The sequence below is a fragment of the Carassius auratus genome, chromosome 9 (assembly GCF_003368295.1).
Source record: "Carassius auratus strain Wakin chromosome 9, ASM336829v1, whole genome shotgun sequence".
NCBI classification, from domain to species: Eukaryota; Metazoa; Chordata; class Actinopteri; order Cypriniformes; family Cyprinidae; genus Carassius; species Carassius auratus.
The window spans coordinates 17,744,469-17,758,167 of NC_039251.1; the positions used below are offsets into that span (position 1 = coordinate 17,744,469).

General features: G+C 36.3%; 1 protein-coding gene and 1 long non-coding RNA gene across 2 annotated transcripts; one reads left to right on the forward strand and one right to left on the reverse strand.

Annotated features, from left to right (window-relative positions):
• The first annotated feature begins 795 nt into the window (after positions 1-795).
• LOC113108564 (ganglioside-induced differentiation-associated protein 2-like) lies at positions 796-8,012 on the forward strand. Its single transcript, XM_026271767.1, has 2 exons — positions 796-1,026; positions 6,913-8,012. The coding sequence occupies exons 1-2, from the start codon at positions 829-831 to the stop codon at positions 6,952-6,954; spliced, it is 240 nt and encodes a 79-aa protein (XP_026127552.1). The 5' UTR covers positions 796-828; the 3' UTR covers positions 6,955-8,012.
• On the reverse strand, positions 7,453-10,898 carry LOC113108565 (uncharacterized). Its single transcript, XR_003292797.1, has 3 exons — positions 10,448-10,898; positions 9,627-9,775; positions 7,453-9,369 (listed from the first exon to the last, which is right to left on the reverse strand). It is a non-coding gene; the product is annotated as an uncharacterized LOC113108565 (long non-coding RNA).
• Between the last annotated feature and the right edge of the window lie 2,801 nt (positions 10,899-13,699).

The window sequence follows — 13,699 nt, forward strand, 5'->3', positions numbered from 1 at the left end:
AAGAAAGACTGTGTATGAGTCTGTGTAACTGAATATGTGGAAAAGCCTCTCTGAGACCGCATTGAGATTCATGATGTGTCCGCACTAAGTGTTCCACAGAACCTATTCAGGTAATTGAAGTGCTTATGAGAGCGCGTTGCCTCTGCCAGGCTTTGCTTTCATTTGTGAAATTATTCAAACAATTATGCTTTGTGCACTTCAAATGTAGAGGAACCCCGGCAATTAAGTGTCAGATAATTGTTCGTTTTAAAATGCGTCCATTTCAGTCAGAGAATTCTCAAGCATCGTAACAATCCCAGGTGTGAAACGTGTTCAAGCATTAGGGCTGAGTCATTGGGATAAATGCTCAAAATGATTCGAGCAAACAGCTTTGGGGGCTAAGAGTTTGCCTTTAGCAACAAAACATTTAATTCAGTTACAACTTCACCAATTTTGCAGCTATCTGTTATTTATAAATTGACCTTAAAACGGTGTAAGTCTATGCTGTTTTCCTGTAGAGTTACATTTGAGTTCATTTATAATGAAGGTGAACAAATGATTATGAGTGATACTTATGTCACAAAAGATTTCGATTTTGAACAATTGTTTTTCTTCTCTGCACTTTCTATTTTTCAACTAATCAGTGAATAAAGAATTTTAAATATTTTTATATACATGGTTATCTGCCTTCATTTTCAGATGTGTCCCAAACCCATGTATATACCGCTCATATAAGTTTGACAATTAGCCTTTTCCTGTATATTAAGCACAGCTATTATTTGTTACCCATTTTTTAAACACCGAAAAACAATTATATTGTGTTTCAGCAACTATTCTTGTAACGTTTTCATGGAAAGTAGCATCTCGGTCAATCAAATGGTTTTGTTTGTGATTCATGTCAGGTCTCTACTTGGTTCTTCACAAACGTTCAGTGTATCAGGCCTTAAAGAGAAGGTCCATCACATAGAGAACTTACAGCAGCTCTTCACCTGCATCCTTCCTGAGCAGATTGACATCCCTCCTTTCGTCCTGGAGTATGACACACGGGTGAGTATTCAGTGCTTTACCACAATAATACAATGTCCCTTGAGGATAAAGGATAATACACTAAGAAAAAGAGGTGTGTATGTAACGTGGCCTTTTAGTAACCTTGACCTTTCAGTATTTAATCTGTATTAAATTCAACATTTATTCACCTTTTATGTTCTTTAAAGCCATTATGATTTTTTTTTTTCTCTGGAACACCAAAGGGAGAGTTGAAGAATATTTCAAATAATCATTTCATCTGGTTTATGAAACTTGTTTGACTTAAAACATGAAACATCTTCTGTTTAACTGAAGATTAATCTTCTGTTTAACAGAAGATTAAGTCATAATATCTTGAAAGAACATAAAGGTGGTAAAATTAAATGTACTTTTGAGGTCAACTATTCCTTTTAACTTTTGATGAACTGCGTTTAAGTCTTCAGATAACTTTTACAGAGAACCAGATAGCTCTCTATAACAAATCACACATCAACAGCGGCACCTCATCCAGGGACCATGTTACATCTTCGGGGTTTTCAGATGCTAAAGATAGTGTCACTGTCATTTCCGTTTGATAATACACATGAAGCCACCTTTATTTCTGTTTGTACTGTCTGCTTTTGCATTTCAAGCTTTTTTTTCTATAAATTATTATTTACACCTACATATAAATTGTGGTTGCTTCTTTGCAGATTATAGACCAAAACCGTTTTTGTATACAGTACTACTACATAAAAAAAGGACAAATAATAATACAAATACAATAATCAGACACTATCTGTAATGACCTAAACGTTTAGTTAAAGTTTCATGTTTTTAAACAAGTTAAGGATCAAACATGCAAAAAAAAAATTCTCTGTGCTTAAGGTATTGAAATGTTCAGCTAGTGACCAATTTTAGAAGCAATTATACGCAAATTCTTTAAACTAGTTTCCCTGTATGACCTGTTCTTTTAAATGCAGCCTTTAGCACAGTTTTATTTTTGGTGAAGCTGGTTTATAAAAATATTCACTTTTTCAGGCCTTAATGAGGTCCTTTTTGTTTTGAAATGGATTGCATTTGGGTTGTGGAAAAGAGATGCTTAGAGACTTATTTTTAACTGTTGACCCAAAGTATGGGTGGAGGAAAGTCTTTCCCTTCAGACTGAAAGCGGCCTCAGCCGTGAGAACTAAGCTGTCTGCGTGCCGTGCTGCCGCTTGCTCCGTCTCAAAGGAGCATATCACATTTTATTTCTCAAGATTACTCTTCAGCTACTTATGTGGGATATTATGATATATTTAAGGAAACCTATAGATTACAAAAACAGTGAGTTGCTCTGGAATATGAAAAGAGAAAATGAGAAAATTATAGTTGTAGTCGTCTGGCATTGCAGAATCTCATATTACTATTATAATCTTGTCATTTAACATGTTTTTCCTTCGACATGGAGAACATTGCTTTCGATTGAATATTATGCGTTAGCTTTGTTACACTGTTGAATCCAAGCAAACTGCTCAGATCCTAATAAACAGATTTGTCACAGCTAAAAAGCAGAGCATATCCATGCATTGATTGGACCCATCTGGGCTGCACTTATTTAGTTGATTTTCATCCTGTCATTGCTGAGCTCTTAGTTTTGCACTTTTCTCACAGCATGCACATACACATGGCATTCATCTACAGCCGCTTCATTTACACAGTGTTACCCCTCAGTTAAGAGACAGGGATGGGAACCAGTAAATTTAGGTTCAAGTCCTACTATGCGTGGATTTGAGCTACCACCATGTGGACATCGTTCTTGTTGTGATTTGGTGTCCACATTTTTCTTTGATGATCTGATTGCAAGTGAGTGTGAAATGTTTTGTGGTCTGATTCAGAAATGCACATGATCACATCTCATATGTAATGTAAATGCTAATCTTAAATTGATAGTTCTCTCAAAAATTAAAATTATTTTATTAATTACCCACCCTCATTCCAAACCCATAAGATCATTCATCTTTGGAACACAAATTAAGATATTTTGATCAAATCCAAGAGCTTTCTGACCCTGCATACACAAAGGTAGTAAGGACATCATTAAAATAGTCCATGTGACATCAGTGGTTCAAACATAATTTTATGAAGCTAAAAGAAGACTTTATGCACAAAGAAAGTTCCGTGTCAAACTTAGAGGCACATACACAAGAAGTACCATGACACATGTGTGTTCATTCCTTTGCTTGTAAACAAGGCGCAGCACATGCGTGTCAGAATGTCAGAACGCCAGCTCTTACATCAAACAGCACCACAGTGCATGCACCGTGGTACTGTCGTAAACGTGCGTCCAATACTGAAACATTAAATCATTTGTTTTCTTTGTCCACAAAAATTATTTTCATAGCTTCATAACATTATGGTTGAACCACTGGTGTCATATGGACTATTTTAACCATGTCCTTATTACGTTTAAGTGCCTTTTAAAAGTGGTAGTTGCATTTCTGTCTATGCAGTTTCAGAAAGCTCTTGGATTTGATCAAAAATATCTTAAGGTGTGTTCCGGAGCAAAGAGGAAACTAAACAACACGCCGACAAGACAGAGCAGGTTACTTCTGGTATGAAACAAAGTCGTAGCTTTCAAAAAATTTTGTTGTTATTTTTTTTTTTTTAAGAAATTCAAAAAATAGATACCATTTTGTGGCTCTTTGTGTCATGACAGATCACTGTAGTGCCTCCGTTCAAGCGGCAGACGTGAACCAATCGTCTTTTCATATTTACTTGAAATGAACATGAATAAACATCAGAACATTTTTTATTTAATCCGTTACTGTCAGAACCAATATAGTCAGTACAGTATAGTCTTTTAATTTGACTCTTTCTGAAAATCCCACTTCGAACTGTGCTTTGTTTGTAAAATAATCTGTGGTAAAATAAAGTGAACAAAAGCCCGGGAATTTAGATTTCTCAGTTCATGGCCCCTTTAATGCCTCTAAGACAGCAAAGAACCACCTACTCACTTCTGTAATCTTTAACTCGATTTATTTCAGATTCCGCGCACAGATCATTACACACTAATCTATGTGACCCTAAGAGTAGAGGTGCCTTCTGAAAAATGTAATTATGTTCTTCACTGTATGGTCATATAAGTTTTTTTTTCCTTTCTATATTTTAGATGTAGTTTTTTGTACTTCTGTTTTGTTCCTGGGTTTAAAGGGCACTGGATTAAAGTAAATTGAAGTGGGAGGGAAGGCACAAAGGTGATGTAGCTATGAAGAATCGATCATGCCACTAATGCGTTAAATGGATGGTCTTTCTCGTGCCAGGTGCATGGCGCCCTATTTATGTGTTTGCTGAGCAAGAATGCAGACACAGACTATAAATAAATAAATTTCCCTGCAGGCTGTGCTTTTATTTAATTTGCATGAAAAACATTTTGTACTTTTACTTTAGTATGAAAAATACCAGAGGTGGAAAGAGTACTAAAATATTCTACTCAAGTAAAAGTACCATTATATTAATGAAACTTTTACGTAAGTACAAGTAGCAGTCTAAAAATATACTCGAGTATAAATAAGAAGGTCGTTTAAAATGTACTAGTTGGTTTTAATTAACTGCAGTAACCAAAAAGCAAGTGAAAAAGGTAAGCTTTAAAAGGTATGTCTGATTTTTGTGTATATCCCTGCGCTCTTCCTTGTGTAAGTAAAGGCTAGAACACACTACATCGCTTTTAAAATTTGAACAGATTTCAAAACACTTCACATCATACTCGCCTCATTTGTAATCGTCGCAGATGAAAACCTGCCATTATACACTAAACGAACTGAGGATCATACACTACCAATCTTTAAGGTTGTTCCGATCACAACAAACTCACATGGATATGTGCTCACTGTTGCTAGAAAATCTAAGACAAACATTATGTTGTAAAATATGCTCCGATATTAAGCTTTTTTGTTATCACCCGACTGGAGGATCGTAATCTGAAGCTAAAATAATCATGCACCATCATACACTGCACGATGTTCTATGACATCTGTCAACTCAAATCTGCAGACTGACTCTAGCATCAAGTTCACACCACAGTAAAACAGCGGAAAGTCTAGGCTAAAATAGTGTAGTGTATTCCAGCCTTAAATGTCAAAATCAAACTTTAGATTAGATGGTCGTCTTCACGGTGGGTTTTTACAGAAACATATTTGCATCGTTAATCAAACTCATCCCTTAGATATGTACACCAACAGGGAATATTCCACAAATCTTTAAAGTTTTACTTGACGACTCATTTGGACTCTTGTGGTTTTATTAGTACTGGAAATTGTGACACTGTTTTTTTTTTTTTTTTTGTAGAGATTATTGTCTTCGGGGAATATTCATAGTCCTATTATGAATGAATGTGTTTGTCACTTGAATGGATGATCCATTTTCTTTTAACGTGTCTGACCTTTTTTTTTGCTAGAATAGCGAGTGTTTTTGGTCTACTTGCCTAGCCTTGGATTCACTCCTGGACTTTCTTGCTTAAGTATTTCCTGTCTTTCTTTGATTACCCAGGAAGTTAACGGGCAGGAGGGGAAATGGTAGAATGTGTAAGCTTTTAATGCCAATTATAGTCAGCTTTCTCTCTTTGCCCATATGAACAGATACAGTGCCATGGAAAGTCCAGCCGCAGTCACCTCAAATAACCCAGTCAACTTTCCATAAAGCATAAAAAGGCCCCTAACGGTTTTTTTTTATTTTTTTTTATTTTGGACTTTCACCTCTATACTACAGGCATTGTTGGGTAGTAATACGCTACTGTATGTAATTTTGATTATGTAATCAAAATACAAAAATCTTGTAATTGCATTATAAAATATTGTAAATAACTGTATTACATGTGGAAATCAGGTTTGCATATAGATTATAATTAGGCAACAGCAATAAAATAGTCCCTTGTGTGTAGATAGACTAAAATATGTTCAGTAGGCCTTTATACGATCTCTGAAGAAAGCAGGAGCTGGAACACAAACAGACAAACAGTTGTAGTGCTACATACATAGAGCTTTCTCATTCCTGATTTGACCACATACAGAAATAACCTACAATGAGACGTATTGAAAATGTGCAATGCAGTCCATGCATTCCAAAACATGTCTTAAATCCACCACAAGACTCCAGTTCCAACTATCAGTGTTTAATGATAGGATTTGAATTGGTATCTTAAACACTGATAATAAAGTCCGGCATGACGAAAATAAAAAATAAGAAATTTCATATTTCATTTATTCATTCAAATTTCATATGAAATCTATACAAAAGTATAATATGAAAAATGACACCATTACAAAGGTACAAAATGGAGAGAAACCCTACACTGAGTGAACCTTTAATGAAAGAAAACACAAAGCCCCAACGCAGAGCTTCATTCAAGCTAAAATCAACTCTTTTTTTTTTTCTTTTTTTTTTATGAATTTCCTGTGCTCTTTGAAACAGTTTACAGCATAATCTCTTTTGAGCATTCATTTGACCCGAAGGCCTGTAACACTTCTGTTGACCTGAGCTCCCAGCTTCAGGAGGTGAATCATCATACACTAGCATAGAGCAGACACTTATTAATTCCCAGCACATCTCTTTCCATAAGCGCTCATTTGGCTAATGGAATCATCACATACTTCTTCAGTATATCCTAGAAACCACACCCTTTATTAAATATTTACCTACTGAATATTTGTATTCTTTTGTAAATACAACCTCTTGGGTTGATGTACAGTGCAGCTAGATCTAAATCTGTCTTTATATTTATATTCTCTAGGATGTAGGTGTGTCCTTGGCTTATGTTGTGGTGACATGGGCCTCTTGTCAATTTGCCTTCTGCGTTTTACAGCGAGTTGGTGCCTCTCGGCCAGTCTGTGAACAAATGTAACCTTTACTACCATTCGACTGTACTTCTGAATATCATCTCTGCTCTTCCAGGTTAACAGCCCCTATTACACGGCTCAGTCCTCAGGCCTGTGATGCTGCCAGATAAACCCAGAAGCGAGGAAAGAACCTGCTTCTTCTCACCGGGCTGAAACTCAACCCCGATGACCCGACTCTGATCTCTCATCTTTGCCATTCCTGACTGGCAAGTTTTCTCTGTGACAGTGAGAGAGTGTCAATCAATAATGCTGTATAAACACATCCTGCTTAAACCTGCTGAACGTGCCACAGACCTGTACCAAACCCAGATGTCACTGAAGGAACCGCCTGCCTGACCCAAGCTGTTTTGGAGCAAGGTATGCGTGTGTGGTGTAGATGAAGAGACTGAATGTGAAACACATGTACCAGTGTCTGCGTGAATAATGGCTGGAAATAGGCGAAACCATTCTGGTTTTAATTTCTTATGTCCTTGGCCATCCAATCATCCGAAAGCCTCATATTTTGCTGTCTAAGCTGTTTTGTTGTTTCATGTCATTCTGTGTCTGCAAAGTCACTATAAGGAGTAGCGCTTTACTTTTTTATCTTGATGCTCTCTTTTTTTTTTCTCACCACAAGCACTTTTTACAGCTTTATCTCAGGTGCCAAACAACTATCACTACAGTTTCTTAGGTTTGACAGGAAGCAACTTTTCCTCGTGTGTGTGTGTGTGTGTGTGAGGGATGTGCTTTCACAAAGATTGCTTTGTGCAGCTCTAAAATCAGGTTGGCCTGTTGAGCTTTCTATTAGCCTTTTAATAATAGTATTTTCCTCTGTTCCTTTCAATACGATACAATATGGTTCTTGAAGCTCGATCTGAGGTAGACTAAAATCTTGCAGTGTGCCAGTTTGTGTTTCATTTGAAGCAGATTTACAAGCATGGCCGAAGGAATGTCCCAAACAGAGAGCTGATCTCAGAGTGAAGCACTGTAAATAGATGATTGTAGTTACTGCAGATGCTGTCTATTATTCATTCAGTTTTTCAGCCCTTAGTGTAGCTGTGCATTGATTCTTGTTAAATTTTGTACCATTTTAAATGAAGTATGACGTATGAATTATGAATTATGATGATGGAGAAAAAAGAATAAAAGAATATGAACATTTGATGTTATCTTTAATTTGTGTTTGGGTGTCTTTATTGAATTATTTTGTTTAATATGTACAATTCAGTTCGAAGCCTTTTGAAATGGGTTTCGAAAAAAAGCAAGCCTTTTATTTTGTAAAGTGTTTTTTCTTTAAGATACTAGATTTGAAGCTGTTATTATATTCTATTTCATGAGTTAAGTTTTATTTTTATATGAAATTGTACCAGTACTTAAGATTTATGCAAGTAAATAGTTTAATCAAAATCAAATAACTGAGTATAGCTGTACTTTTATAAAACCACTCACCAAAGGTTTCTATCCACATTATTTTTCCTGTAAGAGCCATTTGTACATTTTACATGCCAAACTTCCGGTCTCTTCCACTTGCAGCTATTTTTCACTGTACAGCTGTTGTATCTTACCATGTTATTTTAATGTATTATCTTTATTATGAACACATTGGTTTGTTGTGCAAACCAATTGTTATTATTTTTCGCGTTTTCCCCACAGTGGCTAATAAACCAGAAGTGAGAAAATGGGTTCCACGTTGAAATATAAGGTTGATAAGATATTTAAAACTGAAAACCATTTTTTTTAAAGCTCTTTTTGTCTTATTATGGTATCTTTAATTTGTTTTAAAGCAATGAATTTAATACTTACATGGAATGCAAACTTGTTTTTGAGGGTCGAGCATCTGTGGTGGTTTTACAGAAAATCTGTTTGTTCTTTGTCTTTACTCATGAAACAGATTTTAATATGAATACAATTTTTATGGAGGAAGAATAATCCTCAGTATAGTATAGTGTCCATTTATGCTGTGTGTGTGTGTGTTAATGACAACATAAATTAAAAATGGTTGTTGAATGTGAAGCAACCAGTATCTCTGTAATATTTGCTATCATTTTTTAATAACGATATTTTTTGTTTTGAAGAAGAAAAAAACTTGTCTTACAGCACTACAGAATCGGTTCTAAATCCAAACAAATTCTCACACTTCAAGTCACTTACAGCCTTGAGTCTGTGTAAAATATCTCTTCAACTTTTCCATATAGCTGCAGCAATTCCTTCCCCAATCTTGAAACTCTATTGAATCGAGTGGACCGCCTGTTTCATGTCCATCCATATATTCTCAGTCGGACTGGTTCAACAGCACATGATATATTTCTGTCATGCTGTTTGTTTTTAATCTTTTAAGCAGCGCTGATAGGGCAGCAGTCAGCCCAGTGTCTCTGAGGCAGCGCATGTGGCGAGGAAAATGAATCCGTCTTCAGCAGAGCTCTCACCATGTCTTAGAGGTCAGAAGAGCTGAAACACCTGGACAAGGTTGCTTCGGCATTACACTGTGAATCAGAGCCAGTATGACAACACCATCAGAAATCAGCAGGGGTGTCTGGGAAATGGAGATATGACAATGTGTCTAATCATCACTGGCTGGTCTTGTAGGCTTACATGAGCTGTCCTTAAATAACCTTCCTTACATCAGTCACCATTTAATCAAATGCATTAATTACCCTATACATGCATATAGTCATGCAATTGAACTGCATTCACTCTCACTTCCAAGTGTTTTCCGATCATTAGTTAGTTTGGACATCATTCGTGCACAGAAAATATTAAAGGAATAGTTCACCCGAAAACGAAACTTACTTTCCTTATCTTCATGTTGTTCCACACCTGGATGACTTTCTTTCATTTGAAGAACACAAGAAGATATTTTGAAGAATGTGATATCCACACAGTTTCAGCACCCAATGGGAACCAAAACAGTTTGTAAGTGAAAGATTATCTTTCATGTTCTGCAGAATAGACACGAGGGTGAGTATGAAAGATAGAATCTACACCGTTAGATGAACTATTCCTTTAAATGTAAATTATTATATCATGGTTCTTTATCGCAATGTTTGTCTACATATGACTTTATTATCGCACTGACTGTGATCTAGAGAGAAATATGGCCTACTGAAGCGATCCGGTTTAAGCAGTATGAAATAAAACAGACTAATTGGCACTACAGGGAGCAGGATGATTAATTGAGAGAATGAACATAGACAGCGCTGGAACTGAAGAGCGCAAACTGCATCTGCTTACTGTCTGTTACTGGCGCAGTCGGAGGCCAGGAGCGGGTCACTGTGCTGCTGTGGATCTCACTGCTCAGTGGGGGGCAGCAGCACACTTACTACATCTCTGGGTTGTTGATTCATAATAAAATATTACAATGTGTATCTACACGGATCCATTTGTTGTAAAATTCTGCCTGTAAAGGTTTCTGGGAAACGATATCGTTCACGCACGAAATGGTTTGGTGCGAAGATGTTTATTTGAAATGCGAGAGCAAGATGAGGAATCTTCATGAAAGTGATGACATGAACAGTAAGTCATTTTTACTGACTGACATTTATACGGAATCTAACGCTGTAACTCCACAAAAGCGAAGCAAATTAAATAAAAAATAATAATAATTTCCAAACCTTGGAGGGTTTTTTTTCTTTCCGTGCCTTCAGAAACGAGGACGAGTTCATGGATATAAATCAAATTCGAAAAATGAAATTAGGGTTTAAGTTTAGAAACTAGATCCGGGCCGTATCTTATTGCATGTTGTTCAGAAGACTGAGACATGGCTGCATGCAGAAATAGTAACATTAGAGTATTTTATTAGTTCACTTATGGTTCAAATGTCACTGCAAATGAAACATTTAGCATATTTTCTTAGTTTTTTTACTGCTTGCATTCAGTATTCTCTGCATTTATATTTTCACTCATTTTATGACAATTTCGTGAAAACAAAAATATATTTTTTTATTGCAAAAATTATGCAAGGTAATAAAATGTCCTATAGGAGAGACCAGAGTTAGCAGTCACACTTTTACTCCGGACAATATTTATTTTTAAGTTTATTTTTGAACATCAGTTTACACAGAATTTTCCCACTGTTATTGCCAAGGAAAAAAAAAAAAAAAGCATAGGCTACTGACCACGCAACAAGGTAAGTTGTCACAATGAACTAGACATCTAACAGCGAATTAAATACTTTTTTTTTTTGCAATAAATGTGTGTATATAAGTGTGTGTGTCTATATATGGCTGTTTAGTGTCTAGTTCGTTGTGACAGTTTACCTTGATCACCTTGCACCTATGTATGTTTGCATATAGGCTATACACACACACAAATTAAGAAATAAAAGATGAAACAAAAGCATTAATGATTATTAAGAATAATAAAGCAGCAAAAATGTAAACGTTACAAACCAATAACATTTAATATTATATATAGTTTGTAATGAATTAACAAAATTGAATTTACAAAAATTACTCTTTGTGACCCTGGTCTCTCCTCTAATATACAATAGGATTAAGTATTTTTTATTACAGATTTTTACTATCATGCCACACTGCTGTCAGTAACATAAGCATGTACAGTCACATCTTCGAGACCACACATCTTCCTGAAGACTATCATATGGAGTTTGTGACTCAGCGTGAAAGCGTGTGGGGAGCTTGGGGGTTGCGGCTTACAGGTTTCTGAGTACCGTCAAACCAGGGGGAGGTGCAAAGGAACTTAGGGAGGAGTAATAAGATTGTTTCTGAGAAATGCTACAGACAAGGTCAAAAAATACCCAGCTTCGGTAGAGTTTACTCCCCCTTACCCCACCCTACGTTTCTCATTCTCTCTGTTTCAGCCACAAGAACATCTGGCATCCCTCCCTTCATCTCTCACCTGTTTCTCAGGACCTTGAGCTCCTATAAATGGCACCTCTTGAAAGATGTTGATGCAGGCAGTGTTTGAGCAGCCTGCCCATTTCCTGGCCAGGAAAGACAGTTTGCTTAAGCTGCTCGATTTCTCAGAGGATTGAGAAGTTTGCCACTTGCAGCTTCTGCTTATGTAGCACAACATGAGCATCACGCTGAACCTCTCCAGCTTCACAAAGAACGCCATGGGAATATTCTCTCTGTGTACTGCTCCACATATCATCACAAAAAGGATGTCAAACAAATGTGTTTATCTTTGCTTTTAACTGCTCCTGATCCAGTAGCGGTGACCATTACATACATTATGTATTAACTAGCCTACATACGATTTATAACCTGGGAAACAGACATTTTCTTCGTTCCATAATTACAGAATTGCTATCTCCTGAGTCCTGAAAACAACTCGGAACACAGCAGCTTGATTGATAGTTTTGTGGGAATAAAGACTCAGTGTTCATTTCTTTTACAGTCTCGTATGGGTTCACCGAAATAAAATTGAAGACTAATTAAAAGTGTATCTGACAACAGGCATAAATATTCTGAAGAAACATATGCTCTCCTCAGCATAACCTCTGTGCGCACAGAAACCTGGCATGTTTTATACAAAACAAAAACGCTGCGCAATCTAATGAGCCTTATTTCAAACAGGGAACTTTCTCTCAGCCATATGTCTCTTATAAATGATAGTACTGAAGAGAATGGAGAGAGGGGATTCTCTAGATAAAGATTGTGCTGTGTTCTGTGCTTTCATTGTTTGCCTCTAAATGTTTCTATCAGCACTGTTCCAGAAATCAGTCATTGTTGGCCAGCCATATTCACTCAGTATTGTTCTGGCAATGGCCTCCAGTGACTTGTGTGAAGTGAACGCACTCACTGTCCTGAGCCTTCGATTATCAGCCACACACACCTGCAGGTCTTTACCCTTCATTTGAGCACATGGAATATGGGAGAGTTCCAGATGTTACCAAGTGAACGGTAAAAATTCCTCCCAGAACATTTTGTCAATGCGCACAATTAAGCGTAACTATGGAAATGTAATGAACCGAATTCCACTATTCAGTTTTTTTTTTTTAACAGGCAACACAATCAAGATTCTCCCTTGAAGCTTAAAATGAATAAATAACCTAAGTACTAATAATAATGACAATAAAAATAAGTTCATACACACATTTAATTTAACTCAAAACCTTATAAAAATTAAAGAACACATTAAAAGGCACATGTATTAGATATATAGACATTTCAATTCATTTTAATTTAAAAATGTCATGTCCTAATTAAATAATCCAACACTATAAATATTGAACACTAACAAGGAAGTTTGATGCATCTAATAGTGAGTATGTTGATCCATAACACTATCGGCAAGCAGAAACCGTTCAGGGAATTTCCCTTCACAGCTCGACCGAGGTTTTAAAGCTCAGATCTCTTGTGCTGCATTATATGATCAGTGCCTTGCGAACCCTAATACAATTTCAGGATAAATGGTACATAAAGAGGCATTTAATATTTTCAAAGTGTCATTTAGCCCATATATATATATATATACATACATACACACACACACACACACACACACACACATATATATATATATATATAAAAAAAATTGCATGCATGTACAAGTAAAGACTAATAAAAGATTTGAAATTTTAGCCCATGTGATGGATATAGAGCAGGACTATCTGTATCAGGCACAGAGAACAGCTCGAGCCCGCGGCAGAGACTGCTGATTCATACTTGTGCTTTTAAGGGCAGTGGAGCAATGCAGCAGAGACGAACACCACAGGGGCCAGAGAACCCTTGGGAATAAACACCTCAGTGAACCCGGATCATTCAAACACTTAAACTATCAGTCTCCATTAGAAGAAAGAATAAAGTGTTCCTCCATCTCAAATAGCAAATCTACTGTAACAGTCATGACTAAAACTTGAAGTTTAACAAAGTTAATAAATATTTTTATTATAGGAAATG

Coding starts and splice junctions, on each gene's coding strand:
- LOC113108564 (XM_026271767.1), top strand. CDS start 829: ATGGAAAGTAGCATCTCGGTCAATCAAATGGTTTTGTTTGTGATTCAT. Junction 1,027..6,912: donor TCCTGGAGTATGACACACGG/GTGAGTATTCAG, acceptor CTGCTCTTCCAG/GTTAACAGCCCCTATTACAC.